We start from the raw sequence: 21433 nt of genomic DNA, 5'->3' as shown, positions 1-21433 counted from the left end.
AGGGTCAAGAGAAAGGAAGGAACACAATTCTCAGTGATGAAAAAGAAAACAGATGGGTGCAAACCTGCTCCTTTCATGGAAAAAAAAATCCTATATAAAATAAATGAATAAAAGTAGCAACAAAAAAAAAAAAAAAAAAACCACACCCCCCCAAAAAAACACATTCATCCATAATTTGACATATAATATGGTAAAAATAAATGATCAGGAATAACATGATTCATTGTTGAGAAGGGGACTAAGTCAGACATGTTTGAGGAGTTGGGCTCAGTCAATCCTCTGAGCTTGATGAGGAGTCGGAGTCCTTCTGTGCTATGATGACATCGTCCAATAGCGCTTCTTGATCAGAGCTGTCATAGTCACCTTGGGAAAGGCTGTCGCCACCCTCCATTTTAACGTCAAAGTCCGGACTTGTGAGGAAGTGATGGGAGGTGTCCAGGTCCTCTTCATCCATCATGTAGGCTCCATCTGAGACCAGAGTCTCCTCTTCAACTCCATCCACGTTGGGGTCTTCAGGAGCAGGCTCTGGAGTGTGGTGATGGTGGTGGTGGTGGTGATGATGATGATGGTGGCGTCGGCTTTTCTTAGGGATCTCTGAGTGCTCGGTCAGCAGTCGGTGGAAGAGGGTCTCGGGCAGGAAGCCCTGCAAGAGGGATCATTTTTATTAGGAACATTAGAAAGCTTACTATAAAAAACACTGAGGACAGCAGGGTGTGTTTTCACATCCCTTCCAAAGAACCAAATTTACAGGTCAAGGAGAATGTTTTTCTTTACCTAAATGCATTTAGTTTGGAAAACTCTCTTCCAATAAACCACAACTCAGCTCATTTCAACTAAGTTTCACTTTAAAAAGGGAAAAATCAGACCTGAACACTTTTCGTAAATAGTGTCTGCTACTACAGTTGGTCTGTATGGAAGCATTGTATGTCTTACAGCTTCCTTTACTAAATACAGCATCAGGGAGAAAAGTTGCTTTTTTAAGTAGTGATAGTATTAATATCTTGATTACGTACAGAATTCCGAACAGTTTCAGACCACTCGGGTGCTACAGCATTATCAGGATTCTCCTCCAGATATTCCCTCAGATCTTGCAGCATCGGACAGAAAGCAGCTCCAACCTTCACAGAACAAACATTGGGATGTTTTGTCTGTTAGCAAGAGAAATGAAGCCAACATATCCAGTCTAGAGAGTTGTATGTATTGTACCAATCATGTCTCACCTTCTTTCCAGTCCTCATGTTAATGAGTTTGACCTTCTCACTGCCTGTCAGGGCTTTATCTGCCCTCCTCCTCCTCTTCCTCTTGCTCCTGTTCACAAGAAGCTGAGGAAACGAGACAAATGATGTGATGTGGCAGAAACATAATAACTGACATTTTGTTTCCCTCCCAGCCTGGGACAAAGGTTTGATTATGAACCAGGCAGTATGAATTGAGACGCAAAGAGTTTGGTCCCATTCCATCACTGATGATGTCAGGAATTTACCTCCAGCATGTCTCCCTCCACCTCATAATCTGGGTTCTCCTTCAGCCAGGTGGGAGGGTCCCTCCTTCGAGGAGTACGCTCCAGGGGATCATGGAGTCCATCTGGGTCTGATAACTAAGACAGAGAGACGGAAAAAGTGATAAAACAAGTTCCAAAGTAGTTCTTTTTTTTATTGTAACTCTGCCCGTGTTATAGAGGAACACATGTACCTCTTGGTCCTTGCGCCTCTTGCGGCTGCTGCTCTCTCCCCCTGACCCATTGGGCATCAGGGCCTGCTTAGAGAACGTCAGCTTCAGCCCCTCCTCCTAGCAGGGTGAGAGACAAACAGGCCTCTAATTCAGTCACAAACTCAACACCACGGCTGCACCTTATGATGCCTATTTTGATTCTAAACATGTAACACATATTTTTTTCAAAGACCTTGCACTAAAGCCTCTCAGATTCGCACAGGTAAACTGGTCTTGATGGCCAACAAAAGAGTATGTTTTTTGCATATTTTCAATTGCCTGCCTATGTCTCAATTTATATACTATTTCATCCTGCACTGTATTCTCACCTTAAGGAGTTTGACAGTGAACTCTCCATCTTCTCCTTCTGCCCCAGGGCCACCGGGAATGCTGCTGGGTTTACGGATCACCCTTGTGTAGGCCATCTCGTCTCCCGCCAGCTCTGAGCTCAGGTTGAGCTGGGCCTCGGGCACGTATCGCCGCCCCGAGGGCCACTGACCAGTCAGCACCAGCGTACACAAGCTATCCAGACGGTTGATCAACACACGGTCCTGAGACAAAAAAGGAGCAACAGTAAGTCACGACAAGAAAAATAAACGTGGTTTATTACTTCAAGAGAAATGCTTTGAAATTTGTATCAAGTTTAGACATACATATTGTGAACTAAATAAATTACCTTGGGCCAGTCAACTCTGAGAGGATCAGGGGGTGGAATGCCATCCTGAGATGGAGTCATGGAGAGCAAACTATTATCTTCATCCACGTCGCACACCTTCATGTCTGCTAAGAAGAAAGAAAAGAGAAAATAATTCAATTGTTTTATTTTCTATTTTTGCAGAGTTCAACACTTTTTTCTTCATCTATCAACTTACTTCGTTCCACCTCTTCCTCACTCTCTCCGCTTTCATCACTGCTACCTGATCGCTCCGATGACGATGACCCCGAATCAGAATCAGAATCAGAATCAGACCCTCCTTCTCCCTTCCTTCCTCCTTCTGTTCTACCTCCCCTCTGCCTGCTCCTCTTGAAGCTCCAGCCCTGCCCTTGAACTTTTCCATCATGGTGACTCAAAGGCGTGCTCTGCAGGTCAGCAGTGATTTCAGCGCCAAGCAACCGGGCGTCCTCATCAGCTCCCTCCTCCTTTACTGTAGGCAGGCCCTCCTCAATCTTGGGCTGGATGAGGGGCAGGATAGGCAGTGCTTGGGGTGGAGGGGGAGGGGGAGGGGGTGGGGCCTGCTGGTTCTGGATGAACTCTTCCCTAGCCTGACTGAAGGTGAACTGTGGGTCTGAGAAGATGGAGAGCTCAGTGCGGCTGACACCATGCAGAGCAGCACCCAGCATCAGCTGACGATCGTGCGCTGGTATATTCCACCAAGCCGGCAGCTCCGAGCTGGGCGGGGCCAGAGGCAGACGCTCCTCCAGGGCGTGGTGGGGCAGGACTCGCTCACGGAGGCGACGCAGGAGGCTAATACGGTAAAGGGTACGGGAAGCACGCTCCTCAGTGATGGGGGCCACAGTCTGGGAGAGCTCTGATGGATCTAAGTAAGATGAGAGTTACAGATTAGAAACAATTAAGTGCTTGTAAACTCAACATGCACTGCCTCATTAAACTGACATTTGTCTAATGGCATTTATGTAAGTATAATGTTAAAAGTGCAGTTAAAACATGTAGCTTACAGTAAGTCAAATGAACAGTTAGATTTTGTAGCCCTCTAAGTACATGGTGTTGGTTTGTGGATAGTGTGAGCCTCCTCAAAAATTAAGCACCCAACAATGTAACTATTGGAAATATAAATATTTATATAATTGAGCCGACCATATCTTGACAATGTATTAAGTATTAGTTACCTTCACCACGGCCTGGGCGGAGGTGGCAAACCCTCCGGCACATGGCAACGAAAGAGCGGAAGTATCGACTAAGGCTCTCATCAGTTTTTTTATCCAGACGAGCAAAGGTACGGAAGCGGGTCCAGTCAAAATCAGCTTCTCCGCTTTCAGGAAGACCTGGTTCCTTTTTCATCTTTTCCACACCAAAAGTTGATACCACACGGTAGAAGTCACACTCCTCCCTACGTGTCCACCTAGTAGCAGGACAGAGGGCAACTGTGGTGAGGTGGGGCTGAACAATCTTTGAGACTAAGAAAATTCAGACAACCCTCACTGAAGCAAAAATCCCAGATCCCATCTGCATGCGGTGAACTTAAACTTAGTATATGCTGAAGAAGCACAGAGCATTTGTAGAACAATACCAGCGTACCTCTGCTGACGCTCCTGCCGTGCAATCTCCTTCAACTTGCTGGCCTGTTCGCATCTCCTGCGCCTGCGGTCACCTTTTGCCTCGGCTTCAATCTTCAGCTGCTCCTGTCTGTAGCTGCGTTGGTAAGCTGTGATAAGCCGCCGCAACCGCGCTGTAAGTGACGAGCTCGAGGGCCAGTCACACGCACCGCTCTGGCTCAATGAGCTTTCTGTGACCACTGGCCCCACCTTGTCTTCAACAGAAATCTCATCGTCTACGTTCATAGAGTCAGGCTGGAGGACAATGTGAAATAGAGAACCATTATTTCATTTTCTTTAACTATTGCTTAATTCCATAACATTCAACTGAGTCTATGCAAAGAGAATAGTGCAGACAGAACCACTTGAATGTGATGACTCAGATTCGTACCTCCTCGAAAAGATCTTTGTGCCTTGATGCAGGTTTGAACTCCGGGTCCTCTGAGTATTTATCATACTCAGCACTGCACAACACAAACCATAAAGCACCATAAAGCAAAGTCAAGTAAAGGGTCATCCTGTCCAATATATCTGCATATTTCGTAAAGTTCAATTCAAGACTTCCAAATAAAACGACATACAAGATAAACTATGCAGTTTTGCACATAAATGCGAAAATGTCTAACAATGTGAAAATTATGAACCTGTTGTAAACCGATAGCATTTGCGATAAGTAAATTTAGTAAATGAATACAAAAGAAGCCAAATAAAGCTCTAATTGACGATGTAGTTTCACTCACTCGTCTCCCAGCTCAGTATCACCGGTGTGCTGCTCAGCATCAATGGCCTTGTCATCAGGCCGACCAGCTCTCTCCAGGAAGCAGAGGCAGGCATCAGCACGCATGGTCGTGTACATTTCATAACCTAGTAAAAAGGACACAGTCATGGCACTGACATGTTCCAGATTTAAAGCAAGATAACTGGAGACAAGTGAACCTGTATTTAAGCCATAACTCAAAAATGTTATGATCCTCTACGGAGAGAGAACATACCATGTTTGAATACGCCAGCAAGCAGTGAGCGGTCTGCCTCAGCGTCCCACCATCCTGCTGGTACCTCCTGCTGTTCCATCTCAGGCATCCAGATATCAACATCCCTGAAAAACATTTTTTTTTTTAATTTACTGTGTTCAAGTGCTCCTTTTAGAAAGTGAACTTGTGTCTGTGTGAACTCAGCTCGATATACAATGGGCTGTGTTACATACTTGATGTCAGCCCCTTTCAGCACAGAGTCAGCATGTTCGCCAATCACCTCCTGTTTCAGGTAGTAGAGCATACGCACCCTCAGCAACACCCTGATGTGGGAGAGGAGATGTTTTAATGTTTGAACATGGATGAGAATACATACACATTTACACACATAGCAAAACACAGCTGATTGGGCTTCACTGACTTATTGCACTGGTGCTTGAGGTGTTTGCGATAGCTGTCATCCAGCAGTAAAGTGTCAGGGTTGTACTTGCGGATCCACTCCACTTTCTGAACATCAAATGTGCTCTGGGCCTTTACCCTCTTACCCTTCCTGCCTCTTGGAACAGGGATAGACAGGCCTAGGTGGAGAAAAGACAATGATATTTTAAAGATTTATTACAGAGGCATATGTAAGTATATAAACACACCTTTCAAATCATGCAACAGACAACACAAAATTAGGAAGTCCTCAGTATACACAGGCTTGTGTTTTTATTTAAGGGTCACAAATGAAGTAGGAACATTTTTTTTTTCTCCACACAGACACTTCCAAGGTTTCAGTTTTAAAAATGTTATGCCCCATGTATGCGCAGCCTCTTACCAGAGTGGTTGAGTAGTGTTGTGGGTTCACGCCCGTTCTCCGGCGGTGTGATGAGCTCCCAGATGAAACTCTTGATGTTCTCATCTCCGCGGTAGTGGAGCAGACAGAAGACCAGGATGACACGGCAGATTGTCTCAACATCACGCTCACTCAAACGCCGCTTACATCTAGCGTGAGACAAGATATCCCTCCAACGACCCCAACTGCAGTAGAAAAAAAAAAGAAATAGGGTGAAATCAAGGGACAGAGTACAGAGTACAGAGTATAAATTGATAAAATACTTAAAAATTACATATGGCACACAAAAGCTCTAGGTTAAGTCTACATACCCATAGACAAGCAGGTGTTTCTCTACCCGGAAACAGTCCGTGCGGCCGTATCCCCCTCCACTGTGGCGGTCGGAGCGTCGGGAGGCACGAGACTGTCTGGAATTGGCAGGTGGATACTCTTCATCACTGTCCAGTTCAGACAGATCTCCACCTTCGCCTCGTAAACTGGAATACTGACGGGTCTGCTTGCGCACTCTGGGAGTGTCGATCACGAGGGTGTTCTGTGGGAGGTAAGAGTAACTTTTATTCAATTAAATATTACTTCAATCAATATGTAAACATTTTAATATATAAACCTATTTCCATGAAGACAACTAGATCATAGAGTTGTAAGAAGTCTACAGTATTTTACATGCCATGGAATTCAGCACTGTAGGTAAGATGATCTTCACAAAAACCAGCATCAGGTTTACCTTCCGGTTGATTGAGTCCATATCTATGTCAGCTTTCTTGGCCCACTTCTGCCAGAATTCAGGGTCATCGAGGGCAATGTCATTGCGGTTCTCAGAGGCCACAAAACTGGCCTTAGAGAAGGTGGAGCCCTTGCCCTCACTCTCAATGGTGATAGTGGTGGCTCTCCGCTGAAGGATCTGGTCAATGTCCTCCTCGCAAAAGCGACTGCCTTCATCATTCTCATCCATGATGGCAGCATACGCTCCCTTCCTCAGGAGATCCTCTATCTCCTTCTTAGAGAACTGCTGAATCTGTTGAAAGTGACATAGAAGCCCATTTACAGCAGTGTTGCAGATTGGAAGAGAAAACTATAGGTCCGTCCCAGTACCAGCACTTGTGGTATTAACAAGGAGTCAACTGCCTGCTTGTGCGAGGTACTTCCGGTAATTGCCACAGTACCCAAATCCCCATTAAGACTGCAAGTATGTGGAGGTTTAACAGAGCTCTCTAGGAAACACTTGGTTGATCCCGTCACTCACACAAATACTATCACGCTCAGATGATTCATTGAAAGAAACAAAGTAAGTAGGATCAACCATTCAGTATTACAGTCACAATCGGATGACAGTTAAGAAAAAAAAAGGAGCTAAGGAATACAATTAATAAAGAAATTAAATCTAGTAGCACATAGGTAATGTAAATAAGAAAGACATAATATATTATTTTTGACGTGTTCCCATCTGGGGTCATATTTCTCATAATCACTGATAAAAGAATATGGTATTTATCCTGACAGTGTCAGATAATGCCATATTACTGTTTTCAGTCCCATCAGAGAAGACATTGTTAATATAACATGGTAACCATCTGAGGAGGTTCTGCCGTAATTGTGTGTTTGGACATGAATAATAATATTCACAATGAATTCAACATTCATAAATTGCAACTTCTTCATCTCTGTTAATTGCTATCATCCTAAAAAGCAGCTCATAAGTGTGCTGCTGCCAACAACCGGATTGGTGTGCAGCAGTAGACCGTGGTGAATTGCGGGCTACTTTTGGCTCTGAATGCCGCTTTGAAGCGGTATTAGAAGTGCGCATCAAGTGCAAGTTAACTGTACTGTACATTGGCATTTTTCTCACATGGGGCTCGTCTACGACTTGTAGGCTCGTGAATGTGCACTTAAGTGCTCAACACTGCAAGTGTGGGTATTGGGACAGACCCTATTTTTTGGAAATGTAGAAAATGGAATACAACTGACAGACCTAAAAATAACCTGGTATGAGTTAATGACTAGTAGTTTCTTACCCCGTTGACGTTGCTGTCTTTGTTGCCACTCATGCTCTGCAAGACGGCACGGTCCAGCCCAAGTTTCAGACTTGCTTTATCCAGCATCTCCCTCTCATAGGAGTTCCTAGTTATCAGACGGTACACCTTAACCGCCTTAGACTGGCCAATACGATGACACCTTGCTTGGGCCTGGAACAGGAGAAAAAAGGAAGGGCCAGAAGAGCATCATATGGAGCTGTTGACAAAACTAACTGGAAAATGTAAAAATATGCATGTTAATGAATCTCTAAACAAAGAAACCTTATATTAATCAAAAGCTTTGCATGTCTGTAAATGTAAAGTGAGTTTGTTTTCTTGTAGTCTAACTGAACTGAACTTTATACCAGACAGTACAGCACACTCTTGTACCTGCAGGTCATTTTGAGGGTTCCAGTCAGAGTCAAATATAACACAGGTGTCGGCAGCAGTGAGGTTAATACCCAGGCCGCCAGCACGGGTACACAGCAGGAAGACAAAGCGGTCTGAGTCGGGCTTGCTAAAGCGATCGATGGCAGCCTGTCGTAAGTTCCCACGCACTCTGCCATCAATTCGTTCATAAAGGTATCTATTTAAAAAAAAAAAAAAAAATTTAAATCAAAATCACATAAGTCCATAACCTGATGATAGAATCTGATGCACTTGCCTCTGACCAATAATTATCATATTACAGTGTTATATAAAATGTTAATATATTAATATACACCTTGACCCTCATACCTCTTGTTAATGAGGTAGTCCTCCAAAATGTCTAAGCAGCGCACCATCTGGGAGAAGATGAGCACTTTGTGGCCACCAGCCTTGAGGCGAGGCAGCAGCTTGTCCAGTAGCACCAGCTTACCAGCTGACCGAATGAGGGCCTGCAAATGGAAGTCAGGGGCCAGGGGGTCATAAACCTCCCGCAACTCTGCTACGATCTTCTCCTCCGCGCCTGGAAGAGAGAGGGACAAATATATTTTTATTTTGTTATCTACTTCTGTTAGCTTGTCACAAGCGGAAATGCACTCATCTGCTGTGCAGCAATAAAGTATTGTGTTGCATATTTACTCATCATTAGCTTGGGGAAAATAGAGTTATATTAACAGTTCACTTTAATGCTCCACTGTTCCACGACAACTGAACAAATGTGCATGACATTTGAAATAGCTCCAACTGATCCATGACTGTAGAAATTCGGAATTAAGCTTCCTGCATATGATCACAGGAAATATCACTTTGTAACAACTTCAGTCATTGTTTTCCTACAGAGTTAGTGACAGTCAGTCATATTTTATATGGTCAGTGGCCTTTCAAAGTGCATCCAATCAGGGAACATCTGACCTTGTGGCTTTATTTATAGTGGAAGCCCTTTAAAATTCTGATTTAAAAAAAATATAGAGTGTAGATGGCACAGCAACTGAGTTATGCAGTGACTTATGCAGCTGATCTCTCAGCACTGTCCAAACCTGCACTTATCTTGTGTAGCCAGCTTTAGGGAAACATTCCACATCTGATTTAACGTAAGTTCACTCTGCAAAATGGCACCAAATAAATACAAACTACAAAGAAAAATGGCAACATCTGCAGTACTGTTTGTGTCAGCCAAGTGGATTAATAATAATACATGGAACTGGCCGTCAAATGATTTTATGGGCAGTATGGCACAATTCAGATCAGTTATTATTGGAAAAGATTTAGGGCTGTATATTTACAGGCCTGAATTTAACAAGCAAACATAAGGACAGCAAGAGGCCTAATACAATGTGCTAAACAACCTCGACCCGCTGTTGTTAATCATAGCCACAATCAGCAAAGAGGATAAATTTAAAATTAACAACACTGCCTGCAGAAGAGTTGATTTTATGATGCAATACCATTGATGAGGTAGGGGTGGTTGCAGCACTTGCGCAGCTCCATCATAGTGTTGAGCAGGTTGGGGACATTGCTGTTACTGTTTGCCCCTAAACTGAGGAAACTGAAGTTCCGCTCCAAGATGGCTCGGTAGTACTTCTTCTGGACGTCCGTCAACTCAACCTGAGAGAAAACAGTCAGATTTATTAATTCACCTGCAATATTACAACTTATTACGTTATTGTGATTTGTTTTGTTTTGTTTGTTCAATGTGAGAAAAAGTCTGGTATGTACGTAGGAGTCATTTCAGGCTTGTGTTGATGCATCTCTTCATAGAGAACGGGCACTATTTAAACTAACCTCAATGATGGTCTCCTGTTTGGGTGCCAAGTTCTTCTCAACATCCTCCTTGAGCCTTCTTAACATCATGGGTTTCAAGATGGCCTGCAGCTTTTGAACCTAAGGGACCAAAACAAAGCACTCACTCAATGACAACTGAACATTACCAGTTAGATATGAAAGAACAGCCAGGACAAAGACACAATGAATGGGTAGGTGTGTGTTTGTGTGCGAATTTGAGTGTGTCAATGCCCACATGAGTGTTTATTTCACACCTGTTCCTCTGTTTTCAGGTCTCCAAAGTCTCTGAGAAATTCTGTCTCAGAGGGAAACTGAGCAGGCTCCAGGAAATGAAGCAGACTGAAGAGTTCTTCAACAGTGTTCTGGAGAGGAGTGCCGGTCAACAACACTTTGTGTTCCTGCGAGAAACCGAAGAACACGGGCAAAAAAGGTAGAGATGAAGGAAAGAGGGACAGTGGAGGACAGAATGGACAACAAGCAGAGGTAATGAAGCAAAAGATGTATAAAAGAAGGGGATAATACAGAAGAAACAGGAAGAAGGATCAGGAAATTAGAAGGGAAAGGAAGAGGAATGTAAAAGATGAGGAAAAATTAAAACTAAGTCTTAAAAATCTTTAAAAAACCTTTTCAAGTGAATGCTAATATCAATGTATGTAAAAGACACATTTTTAATCTCATTCAAGTTGCATGTCTAACTGAAATGCATGTAACCATAAGGCTGGTGGAGCAGCAGAGATCCGGTTATTCTCTACACATTTGACCACTGGTTATAGCTATTACAGCATTAACTGTGGTCCACTCACCAGATCCAGCATCTTCAAGCTGTCCAACAGTTTGCAGTTGCGATTCTTGAGGCGATGAGCCTCATCAATGATGACACAACGCCAGGAGATCTCCCTCAGCTCGGGGCAGTCAGACAAAATCATCTCAAAGGTTGTGATGAGGGCATCAAATTTATATGCGCCCGGGATCAAATGCTCCTGTAGACAGAATAGCAATTTTCATTAGACATGTTTAACATCAGTTAAGTTAAACGGAAATAACTGTCATCAATATCACCACCTTGTCGTCTTTGCAGTACATCTCATACTGCTGGATCATCTGTCGGCTGGCCAGGCTGCCGTGGTAGACGATGGCGTTCATGTGGGTCCATGTGGAGAACTCTCTTTCCCAGTTGGTGATGGTGGAGAGTGGGGCAATAACTAGGAAAGGGCCTTGGATTCCAGCAGCATACACCTCTGACAGCAGCGCGATGGACTGGATAGTCTTCCCCAGACCCATCTCATCTGCCAGGATACAGTTCTGCCTGAGAGACAACAAACAGGGAATGTGAATACTGAAGCCTTGGGAGAAGCAATTAATAGCCTTCTTTTCAAATGGACTAAGTTTTTCCAAAATATAAATGAAACAATAACAACTTTATGCTGTCCCTTCATGTTATGTTCTTCTACAATCCTCCAGTTTCTACTGCTACTATTTTAATTGAAGCACCGTACCCAGTAAAACGAATGCAGTTTGACTGTGGCTTCAAAGTGCACTCCTAACAGCTGACTGTGTGTGATGAATACCTGTTGTACCAATTGAAGAGTAGCCAGTTGACCCCTTCCAGCTGGTACTCTCTGAGTGTGTTGCTGTTCTTGTACTCTCTGGTCTCCTCCAGCTTCTTCCATGAACTGGCTGGAGGCCGTGGCTGACGAGACAGAAGGAAACATGGATGAAAAGAATAGAAGGCATTACAACAAAAGAAACACCTCTGCTTGTTATGCTACACAGGTTCCTGAGATAAGATACCAAGTTAATTTTTAATCCACATTTCAAGTTCAAAGTTGGAAGATGGAAAGAAGCAAAAGGTTGGTCTAGTCAGTTGAACATTGCATAAAGTTGAAACCTTTCTCAACTTCTCCGTGTTGCGCCACTAGATGCCTCTTGACTCATGCCAGGCACTACCAGTATTTTTCATTTCTACGTCTTATTCATGGTGCTAATCGTGGGAACTGTGTGGTTTCTCTCCATTATACTGTAAGACCTTGACCTTACTCTGTAAAGTGCCTAGAGATAATAATGATTTGGTGCTATATAAATAAAATAGAATGGAATAGAACAGAATTCAAAATGAATGGCGCCCTTTTGCGTCTCCAGTGTTTGAGTCTGTGTGTGTGAACAGCAGTGTTTCTATTTTACTTCTTAGAATGTCTCTGTTTATCTGTGTCTTGTGGTGGATTCTTTTTTAAGTTTACTTTTTTGGCATTTTTTCTCTTATTGGGGCATAAAAAAAAAGTGACGGGACACACTGAACAGAGAAGGTTGATGATATGCCACAGGGTCCCCAGCTAGATTTGAAAAGGGGAAGTGAACTACTTCACTGCGTTTGTCCCCGGAACCTTTACTTTTTGGTCTTCCTGGCAGAATGTAGAGATTTAACATTGACACAGAGAAAGATACCAATGCCATGGCTTCAGCTGAAACAGAAGCAGGCACTGCAACATCATTGTTTATGTAAATTTTAGTTTTGTTTTTGTGAGTGTGAAATTCAAAATGTGCATAAAAATACGTGGTTAGAAATAAACCTCAGTTAAAAACGGCTCCTGGCTATTTTCCACTTGACTACTCACCGTTCTCTTCAGGCGAGGTTGCCGGTTTTGGATTTTGTTGAACTCTTCAACCTTGCCCTCGTCCACGTCCTCCTTCAGCTCCCATGTGGCGTCTTCGTAAGGCAGAGAGCACCACTTCACCAAGTAGTATATAACAGGCTAGAGGGAAAAGATTGAAAGCAAGTGTTTAACTACCGTACAAAAGCTACTTCATAAAAGAAGAAACTGTCATATTTCTGAAAGAAAAAAAAAATAAATAAATAAATAAATAAAAATAAAAAATCAGAGTTCAGCCAAGAGAGGAACAGCTGATCTCTTTTGTCCAGCTGTAAAAATTATTTCTTGAAGAGGCGTGTTCTCTCACCTCGCCGTTGTCTTTGTCAACACTATGGGAAACATCCAGGATCCTGTCCACCTCCACATAGTCTGGGTTAAAAGGCTCCTCATCCTGAAGAGAACCACAGGGTTAGAGACGGTATAAAAATGTACAAATTTATAGTTCAAGCAGTTGAACTACAGAATAAGAGGCTTCAGAACATGTCCCTCTCACCTCCTGGAAGATGTGCCTCATTTGTGCATGTTTGGTCTTGAACCTCTTGATCTTTTGATGGATCCTCTTATCCTTCTCCAGCTGCTCCAAACTGGCCCACTCACAGTGTAAGTATGAACTGAGTACAAGAGAGTCAGGTTTTACTCATTTTCTACATAAGAGAAAAAAAAGAAAAAAAAATCACGTGCCGATCCCAAAGTTATTCACTGATATTGTAAAACTTACTAGTTCTTGTATTTCACAAAGAATTCCTCAACATTGGTGTACTGGCCTGGGGACACCTTGAAGAGAAGAACAGGTTTTATGATTTACAAAATAAATGCAAGATTTTAAGAGGTGTTATGGAACAAAATTCAAAATATATTAAACATACTTCTTTTTTAGTTAATCTCATAGACAGAACTTTGTCTACAATCGCAGCATCTTCCTCACTTGGGTTTTCCTGTAAAAATAAAAAGTAATACACTAATAAGATGCAAATCCAACACTGCAAAAACATGTATCTCAAAAATCAACTAACACAACTGTTCCAGATAGTATCCCCCTCATTTCAAGTACTTTTAAAATCTCTCCTGAAAAGAAATAACTTTGTTACAGTAGTTCCACACTTACCACAAAGAACTGCATGCTGGGCAGTCCATCACCATCCAGCTCCATTTCCTGTTTAAGCTGTGCTGCTGTCCCGCCACTGATGGAGGCCACAGCTGCTGCAGTGGTAGTAACATCTACATCTTCCTGCTCATCCTCATCATCTGTTATCTTGATATCCAGGTCCTCTGTGTACTTCTTCCTCTTCACCACACGATTGGAGCGCCTCTTCTGGCCAGAAAAAAAGAGGCGTAAGTTAATTGTGTTTTTTGGAGGGTCAGCAATACACTGGATAAGATGATATAATTTTTTTTAATGTTCAAGCAACAACTAGACACCCACATGGCCATACACAACAACTTATGTCAAATGAGAGGGACAGATATGATCAAATGGTCCACTTAAAGTGTGTACAGTATTTTTTTCCACTTCAATTCAGACAAAAAACAGGTGTGTGCGTTGCAAATTGTGTAGATGATCTGCGGCAACTAAACCAAGTATCACTTAAAATCAGTTTCATCATTTGTGACAGTATCATTAAATTTTTCAAATCAGTGTGTCTACACATTGGGGGTTTCAGTCATGTTTTTCAGTCATCGATCGCATGCATGTCTGACGAAACAGATACTTTTCGCTGATGGAAGACTGAAGCTGCTGCTGCTCTGCTACTGACTTGCTGCTGTATTACGACCACTGAAGTACTTTGTGCAGCCGAGGCCAGGTGCCACTTTACTCACTTTAACTGAACCATTAATTTCTGCTTTAACACCAGCAAGCATAGCATTTTTGCTTGTTCAACCCCAATATCAAACAAGATTCAAACTTTTAGGATGTTCCTTGAATTTAATGGGTGTGCGACACCCCTTTCACAATGAGGCTCCACAACAACCCCCGCAGCAGTGCTTATCCAAGACTGGGAAATTAAGCATTCTCACTCCATTCTTCTTATGTCATGTTTTGATAAAGAAAACACTTCAAAGAAAATCAAGCAGAAGCACAAAGCTGCCTTTATGCCCTACGAATTGTTGTGTTGACTATTGTGAAATCTTTTTGAGAAAACTGAAGTTTGACCACGTATTTGTGTGTACCATGATCATGTCATCTTCCAGTGCAGCAGGTGAGGCAGGGCTCAACTCCCCATCAGAGTGATCTGAGGACACATTTCTTTTTCTTTTTTTGGCTCCCACTAGAGTAATAGTGCTGCAGGAAGGTGGAGAAATACAAAGACACGATAAAGTAGTGGCAAAATTACAGTAATAAACATTGTTGTGTACAAGGTTACATTTCCAAACATACAGAAATAACTTTGGTTTAATTGACTCCCTCTGTCACCTCCTCATCACATACACATCACTTACTTTGTCTTAGTCTTGCTTTTGCTTTTGTTCCCAGCTCCAGGTATTACTGTGCCTCCAGCCAGTCCAGCTGTTCCACCTGGTGTCTTCACTTTGCTCTTTTTATCAGCTCCACCTGCAGTTTTAGGCATTGTTCCTCCAGTGACAGGACTTTTCTTCTTGCTCCCTCCTCCACTGGTCTTTTTCTTAGCAGCAGACACCACAGTTATAGTGCCCGCCATCTCAGGAGAGGTCTGGGTTGATGGAAGCTCATCCTGGTTCAGAACTCTGGGCAGGTTCTTTTCACCACGCGCTTTGGCCCGGGCTATAGCTTCAGCCACAATACGGTTTGCCTTCTCTTGCTTACACAGGATTTCTACTCGGCGGACAGAGGCAGGCTCGCCAGGGGCCTTGGTGATGCGGATGGCCTGGGACGGAGTGGTGGTGGTGGTAGTGGAGGGGCCTGCCGTAGACGTGTTAATGACCTTCACCACAGAGACTGTGCTGCCAGCTGAGGTTGCTGAGCTTGTCTGAGTGAAATAGAATGTTTAAAAAAAAAAAAACAAACAAAAAAAAAAACAGTAGTTTTTCAGTTTCTGCCAGATTTTTGTAAGAAACCAAAGCCTCCCTCTTACGTATATATAAAATAAGAAAATGCCTATGCACATCTGGAGGTCTACCTGTGGCTGCAGAAGCATTTTGAGCGGCACTGCAACTCTTTGTCCTCCTTGGCCCTGCGAGATCTGCAACACCTGTGGGCTGCCAGTATTCCCTGCTCCTGAAACCAGCTGGTACTGTGAGAATAAAAAAAAGAGATGGGTCAAGTCACAGCCAATGTCAGATTAGATGTAACACAGTAAAGCAGTTATAAGATCTAGGAATTTGGCTGGATTTTAAGGAAGACTCAGGCATTTTGTTAAATCTACTTGTTTGGCGTCTTATCACCAGTCACATTAAAAACAATATTAATTTCATATTTGTGCTCTAGTGCAGACATTGGTCCAGGATGTATTAAGGATTGACAGCTTTGAAGCTGATGGAAGGCGCCTTGGCCAGAGCTTTTTTGAACCGAACCGATCTCTTTTCTGAATCCATAGAGATTAAATAGAAATTGATCTTTACTTCTATAACTCTGGATAAGATTGCAAACAAACATTTCCCAAAATGCAGCCATGTTGCTTCAAGGTGGCTGAAAATACAGCCATAGCAGTGTAATACAACTACGAACTAAACAGAAGGATACCCGCAATGTATATCAATACCTTAAATGGAGTGATAATTTTGCAAATTTATTACAATTTACAGTTATGTCGAATATTACGAATACAATGAATGTATGTATACTACTAGATATACAGGGCCACATTGCTAATTTTCAACTGGAAACTTAAACCGTATGTAATGATGACATGCAGAAATCTCAAAAAAAATCCCTAATGCTTTTTTTTATCTCCAAATTTTTCTAAAGTATGCCCTCTCCACTGCATATTCACGAGCTACAGTGTGTTGATATAAAGTGTCATTTAAAACAATGAATCTCCTTATATAGCTGATAAAATACGCAAGCTTTACCATTAACTGCTAATGGATACTAGTTAGCAGACACAATTTGGGAATGTTCAATATTTGGACTGATCTGTCCCTGCTACACAATGAATGCTATATTGAGTTTGCAAATCTGAAACAAGCAAAACAAAGTGCTCTACTCCAACACAAATGTTAGCAAACTAAAATATTAGTAACACAGAGCCACATTTGTGATGGTACCTGCCGGCATTTTGCTGGGCAGCAACATGTCACAGGGAGTCAGATTTCAGGATACAGCATTTTCAATAAGTGACTACTGGGGAATGGCTGAAAACTTGACTTCAAGTAGAAAGATGCCAATATTGACTGTAATGGAAAAAACTATTGCTTCTATTAGTATCAGTAACATTCAAGACCACCCAAATCCCCTTTTGCATGTATCAGTAGAGAATAACTGGCAGTTTACATGATTTCTTAAAAGAACACATGACTTTATCACAGAAGTGAACATCAGAGCTCATTGACTAAACAAACAGGTGCTTCCAAACTAGACAATTATTACATTCGATTATTTCTCACCTTAACTCCTCCTTGTTGGTTGGGCTGCTGCTGCACCTGCAGCTGAATTGTGAGGACTTTGGGCTGCCCTCCAGCCTGACCAGCAGCTCGTGCCTGGGTCAGGGCAGCTAGCTGGCTTCCCTGGAGAACCAGTTTGCCTCCAGGGAGCTGACCCAACACTAGTCTAGCCGGGGCCTGGGGCTGCTGCTGTTGGCCCCCTTGGGCTGTTTGAACCTGCTGAACCTGTGTGACCTGCTGCTGGGCTGTGACAGCTTGACCCGCTGGTGCGGCAGAGCCAACCTGGGAGGGCTGCTGGAGAACCAAGGTGATCCGCTTTGCTTCGCCACCCTAGAATAAGATACAGAGAATGAAACTCATTAGGAAAGTCTGGAAAATATACTGATTGAAAAACTCAGCAAAGCCCCTGATAGCAAACTATAAATCCACCCAGCATCACCTGCTGCAGTGCTGGGTGATGACACCTTATGATCAGCGGTGGCAGATGAGGTGGTGCTTACCTGCGTTTGGGCCTGCATGGCTGGCTGGAGCTGCACCTGGCCCTGAGCCTGGACCTGGATCTGAGCTGTCTGGCCTTGGGACTGGACTTGGATCTGAGCAGCTTGGCCCTGGGGCTGTACCTGGATCTGGGCAGTCTGGGACTGTGGCTGGACTTGGACGTGAGTCTGGCCTTGAGTCATCTGTGCTTGGGCTGGGATTTGCACCTGAACCTGCTGGCCTTGCGTCTGCTGTACCTGCTGGGGCATGGAAGTAAGCAGCACCTGTTTCACTGGCCCGTTGGGAGACTGCAGCAGCCTCTGCACCCCTGCACCCACCTTGACTTGAGCTTGTCCTGTGCTTGCCTGATTCAAGACTGTTCCCCCCTGCAGTATGGACATGCCAGGTTTGAGAGGAGTGCCAGACAACACACGAATAACCTTTCCACTGGTCTGGCCTGTGGCTCCTGATACAGTCTGCAGCACCTGGGCTTGACCCTGGGGTCCTTTGAGAATGACAATTTTACCACCAGCCTGCTGTGTGATGGCAGCTAACTGCTGGGGAGTGAGCTGGTGGGTTATCTGTGTGAGCTGCGTTGTTGTGGCAGTGGTGGTGGCCGGGGAGCTGGAAACAGTCAGAGGTGAGCTCAGCAGGACCGTGCTACCGGAGGACCCGCTGGCATTGCTAACAATTGGTATGGTGGTCTGGGCCTGGATCTGAGGTACATTATCAACGGCGGCAGGAGCAGTCGCAGGGGCCACAGTGGGTGCTGCAGCTATGGAAACAGTCTGAGCAGTTGCCACTGGCACTGGCTGCTGTGTGGAGACTTGAACAGGGGCAGGGTCTGGGATGGTGGGGGCTGCTACAGGAACACTGAGGCCTGCGTTGACCGGGAGCTCAGGAGTGGGCTCCGGCTCAGCCGGTGGGTCTACCTGGCCCAACGCCAGCTTGAGGGCCTCCTCCACAGGATCTGTGGAGCCCTGAGAGAAGGAGTCATCCGGGAGGGCATCCAGGTTAAACAGGGGTGTGTCCTCAAAGAGGTCCATGATAGGATCTGCCATCTTGCCCACTCCACACAGGGAGACGGGCACAATGTTTAAAAGACTCCGAGATGGAAGCTAAATAGTCGTCGACCAATCGTTCTCAACTTTTAAGTAAACAGCTGGAAAGAAGAGGAGAGACACTGATGTCAAGGAAGCAGATTTCATGACTTTGACATTTATTTAAACATATGCTTTAATGCTTACTATAAATGCCCAGCCTGTGTCAGACATACATACAATAACTGGAGTTTAGTGGAACTAATTCAGTGGTAAGTAAGGGGTTGTGAAAGTGTAAAAAATAGCAAGGAGCAAACAGAGCCTTTGTCAAATTCTGCCCTATACGGCAAAAGGCCAACCTGTCACCTCTGGTCTTTCTTTCCTTCTTTGATGAAAATCAACATCAATTCATCATTTATTTACAGTTGGTTCGAATGTACAGGAAGAACATATATATTTTACTAAATCATTGACAATATAGACACACATTTGTCTCCTTAAGAGCTGTGACTGATATTATCAAGTTTACTCTACTGTGAGCTAAGAGCATCACACCACTAATTTATTTTACAGCTATTATGTTCTTAAAGAAAAGTTTAAATAACATGTAATGCCTAGTAAACTAATAACTGCCACTGGATTATGAAAAATAGCTTTTGGATGTAACACCTAACACATGGCCACAACCAAAAAATGCTTTCAATTTGGTATTAAAGGATTAGAAAAAAAACATCAATAAAAGTAGGTAGTTTCAATAGTAACGCACAAAGCTAAACTACTCAGGGAACATTCAGTGAATGGAAACAGTTGGTAGTGAAGTCTGACGAGGAGGGTACTGATGGAGAGGTAGGATGCTTTCCTCTCCGGTCGTATTGCAGTCTTTCCTCACAAAACCGTCGGTTAGCATTAGCTGGTCCCGCGACCAAGATGTGCCTATTACAAAAGCGTGTGTGGCACCAACATCATATTCAGGCTCATAAACACGGTGTATTGTAGGTTTGGAGCCGTTAGTTCGCTTCTCTGTCATTTACTACCCACCATTCAGTCTACCGGACTCCTTCAATCTCATCAACAAACCCGACCAAACCAAAGCAACGTGCCACAATAACCATTGCCCGTCAACGTTCAGACACGGGTTAGGCCGCAATACTGTTTCGGTTGGTCTGCGTCTAATTTTCGGCAAAAATACCTGAAAATAACCATCATATCCACTGCCCTAACTCTCACAGTAATAATTTCGGGGTGCTAAATTTACCTTTGCATCGACACACATGGCTTTCTCCGTCTCACAACACTGTACGATTACAGGAAACGGCCAGGGAAGAGCAGGAACTAACATTCTTGCCAGAGAAAGCGTAGAAAGCGTGCCCCTAGTTTGCTATTAAACGACGATTGGTCTGTTTTCTCCTAAACCGGCAGCATACGCCAATCTCATTGGCTGATACAGCTATCTGTCATATGTACAGCCGCGACTGGGCGGGATGAGAGCCATAGTTCGGTTGAGAAAACAATAAATGCGGCCTAGCTGGGATGATTTGACTGACTGATCATCGGCATTGCCGTTTTACTGCCATAGATACTCATATTAGAAAGCGCAGGCCTATTAGAGCTGACTGGGAAAAAATACACGATGTTTCAATCATCTCAAAGGGTTAACGGAGTGCACAACCTAACAGGCCTGTTTGTGAATGACACACCATCAGTTTTTTCAGCGTTTTATTACACTGACCGCAGATCAGGAATCAGTCAACATCAATAAATGAATGGACATATTTTGTAATATTGTTTTATTACTTTCTAGAAATATACACCCATATCCCGCGGGGCAAATGGAAAGATTTGTGTTCTTAATTATTACATTTTAAAATACTGATAACCCCTTTCCTCCAGGTAACAATGAAATGACTTGACTGCTCTCATTATCTTTATTGGGGCGTTTGGCGCACTCTAGTGCTCGCAGACTGAAACATGATTATTAGCCGTTGTGGCTGTTCATTTGTTATATTTACAGTTTTCATTTTAAACATGGCCGGATTAACCTGCTAGGGGTCACCTTGTCAATAGCGGGCCCCATATTAACCCTCTGTTACTTCCACTCTTTGTACATTGTTTAATCCCCCAGGCTTGATGTGTGGTGATCTGACTAAACACAATTCAATTTAGGAATCTGTACCATGTGAAATAAACTGGAATAATGAAAGTCTCACAACTAGATTTTGATACAGGGCCTCAAGATCAGGTAATAAAGCTCACGTGAATGCCCTTATCACGTCAGATGATACGGTATTTTAGTGGTGCCAAACAAATTTTTAATGAATGATATTACCACAAGACAGTTGCCACACAGGGAACCTGGGATCTGAGGCCCTGCAGCATGTTGCCTGCTTTGCTCAGTTGGTAATATAGTCTTAATTTTCATATCATATTTCAGCTTAAGTGTCACAAAGATGTGTCTATTAAAAGACAATATACAGTAAAAGAATGAATCAATTAGGTAGGCCCTCATTTTCCGTATAGGAATTAAGGTCATTATGGTCGGAAAAGCAAACAGTACGTCCACAAAGTCTCCGAGCTGTTACCATTAAAGCTTCTTCAGTCAGTGCGGAATGGGACACCATGAATTAATGTAATGGTTCTCAATTTTTAGAAATTCTTACTGGTTCATCTTAAAATGATAAAAGCATGATGCTAATAATGTGGGAGTGCCTATGAAAGTGAGTGAGAGAGAGAGACAGAG

At 43.4% G+C, this 21433-nt stretch overlaps 1 protein-coding gene across 5 annotated transcripts; it reads right to left on the bottom strand.

The window, feature by feature from the left end:
• Positions 1 to 119: 119 nt before the first annotated feature.
• Positions 120 to 20061, bottom strand: chd8 (chromodomain helicase DNA binding protein 8). 5 transcript variants are annotated; one of them, XM_040143280.1, is made up of 40 exons: positions 19952 to 20061; positions 17995 to 18818; positions 17680 to 17916; positions 17183 to 17509; positions 15757 to 15870; positions 15101 to 15606; positions 14831 to 14942; positions 13767 to 13973; positions 13528 to 13596; positions 13380 to 13435; positions 13155 to 13272; positions 12969 to 13052; positions 12626 to 12763; positions 11582 to 11703; positions 11076 to 11319; positions 10817 to 10993; positions 10268 to 10411; positions 10014 to 10112; positions 9677 to 9836; positions 8544 to 8754; positions 8196 to 8391; positions 7806 to 7976; positions 6518 to 6808; positions 6105 to 6325; positions 5776 to 5978; positions 5377 to 5533; positions 5189 to 5278; positions 4977 to 5080; positions 4725 to 4848; positions 4376 to 4448; positions 3968 to 4239; positions 3559 to 3791; positions 2583 to 3248; positions 2387 to 2493; positions 2040 to 2261; positions 1693 to 1788; positions 1484 to 1597; positions 1221 to 1322; positions 1014 to 1118; positions 120 to 643 (listed from the first exon to the last, which is right to left on the bottom strand). In XM_040143280.1, the coding sequence occupies exons 2-40, from the start codon at positions 18715 to 18717 to the stop codon at positions 272 to 274; spliced, it is 7767 nt and encodes a 2588-aa protein (XP_039999214.1). In that variant the 5' UTR covers positions 18718 to 18818; positions 19952 to 20061; the 3' UTR covers positions 120 to 271. The 5 variants fall into 5 exon arrangements, with proteins under 5 accessions (XP_039999214.1, XP_039999215.1, XP_039999210.1 ...); XM_040143281.1 differs by having other exon boundaries at positions 17680 to 17913; XM_040143276.1 differs by having other exon boundaries at positions 17680 to 18818.
• Between the last annotated feature and the right edge of the window lie 1372 nt (positions 20062 to 21433).

The sequence above is a fragment of the Xiphias gladius genome, chromosome 14 (assembly GCF_016859285.1).
Source record: "Xiphias gladius isolate SHS-SW01 ecotype Sanya breed wild chromosome 14, ASM1685928v1, whole genome shotgun sequence".
NCBI lineage: Eukaryota > Metazoa > Chordata > Actinopteri > Istiophoriformes > Xiphiidae > Xiphias > Xiphias gladius.
This window is presented reverse-complemented; position numbering and strand designations above follow the sequence as displayed.

What these genes read in the sequence shown, in the direction of transcription:
- chd8 (XM_040143276.1), bottom strand. Translation starts at nt 18,717, where the DNA reads ATGGCAGATCCTATCATGGACCTCTTTGAGGACACACCCCTGTTTAAC. An exon ending in TGTACTGCAAAGACGACAAG is followed by an intron (nt 10,994 to 11,075) that starts GTGGTGATATTG and finishes TTCTGTCTACAG; the next exon opens with GAGCATTTGATCCCGGGCGC. An exon ending in TGAGGAAGAGGTGGAACGAA is followed by an intron (nt 2,494 to 2,582) that starts GTAAGTTGATAG and finishes CTTTCTTCTTAG; the next exon opens with CAGACATGAAGGTGTGCGAC.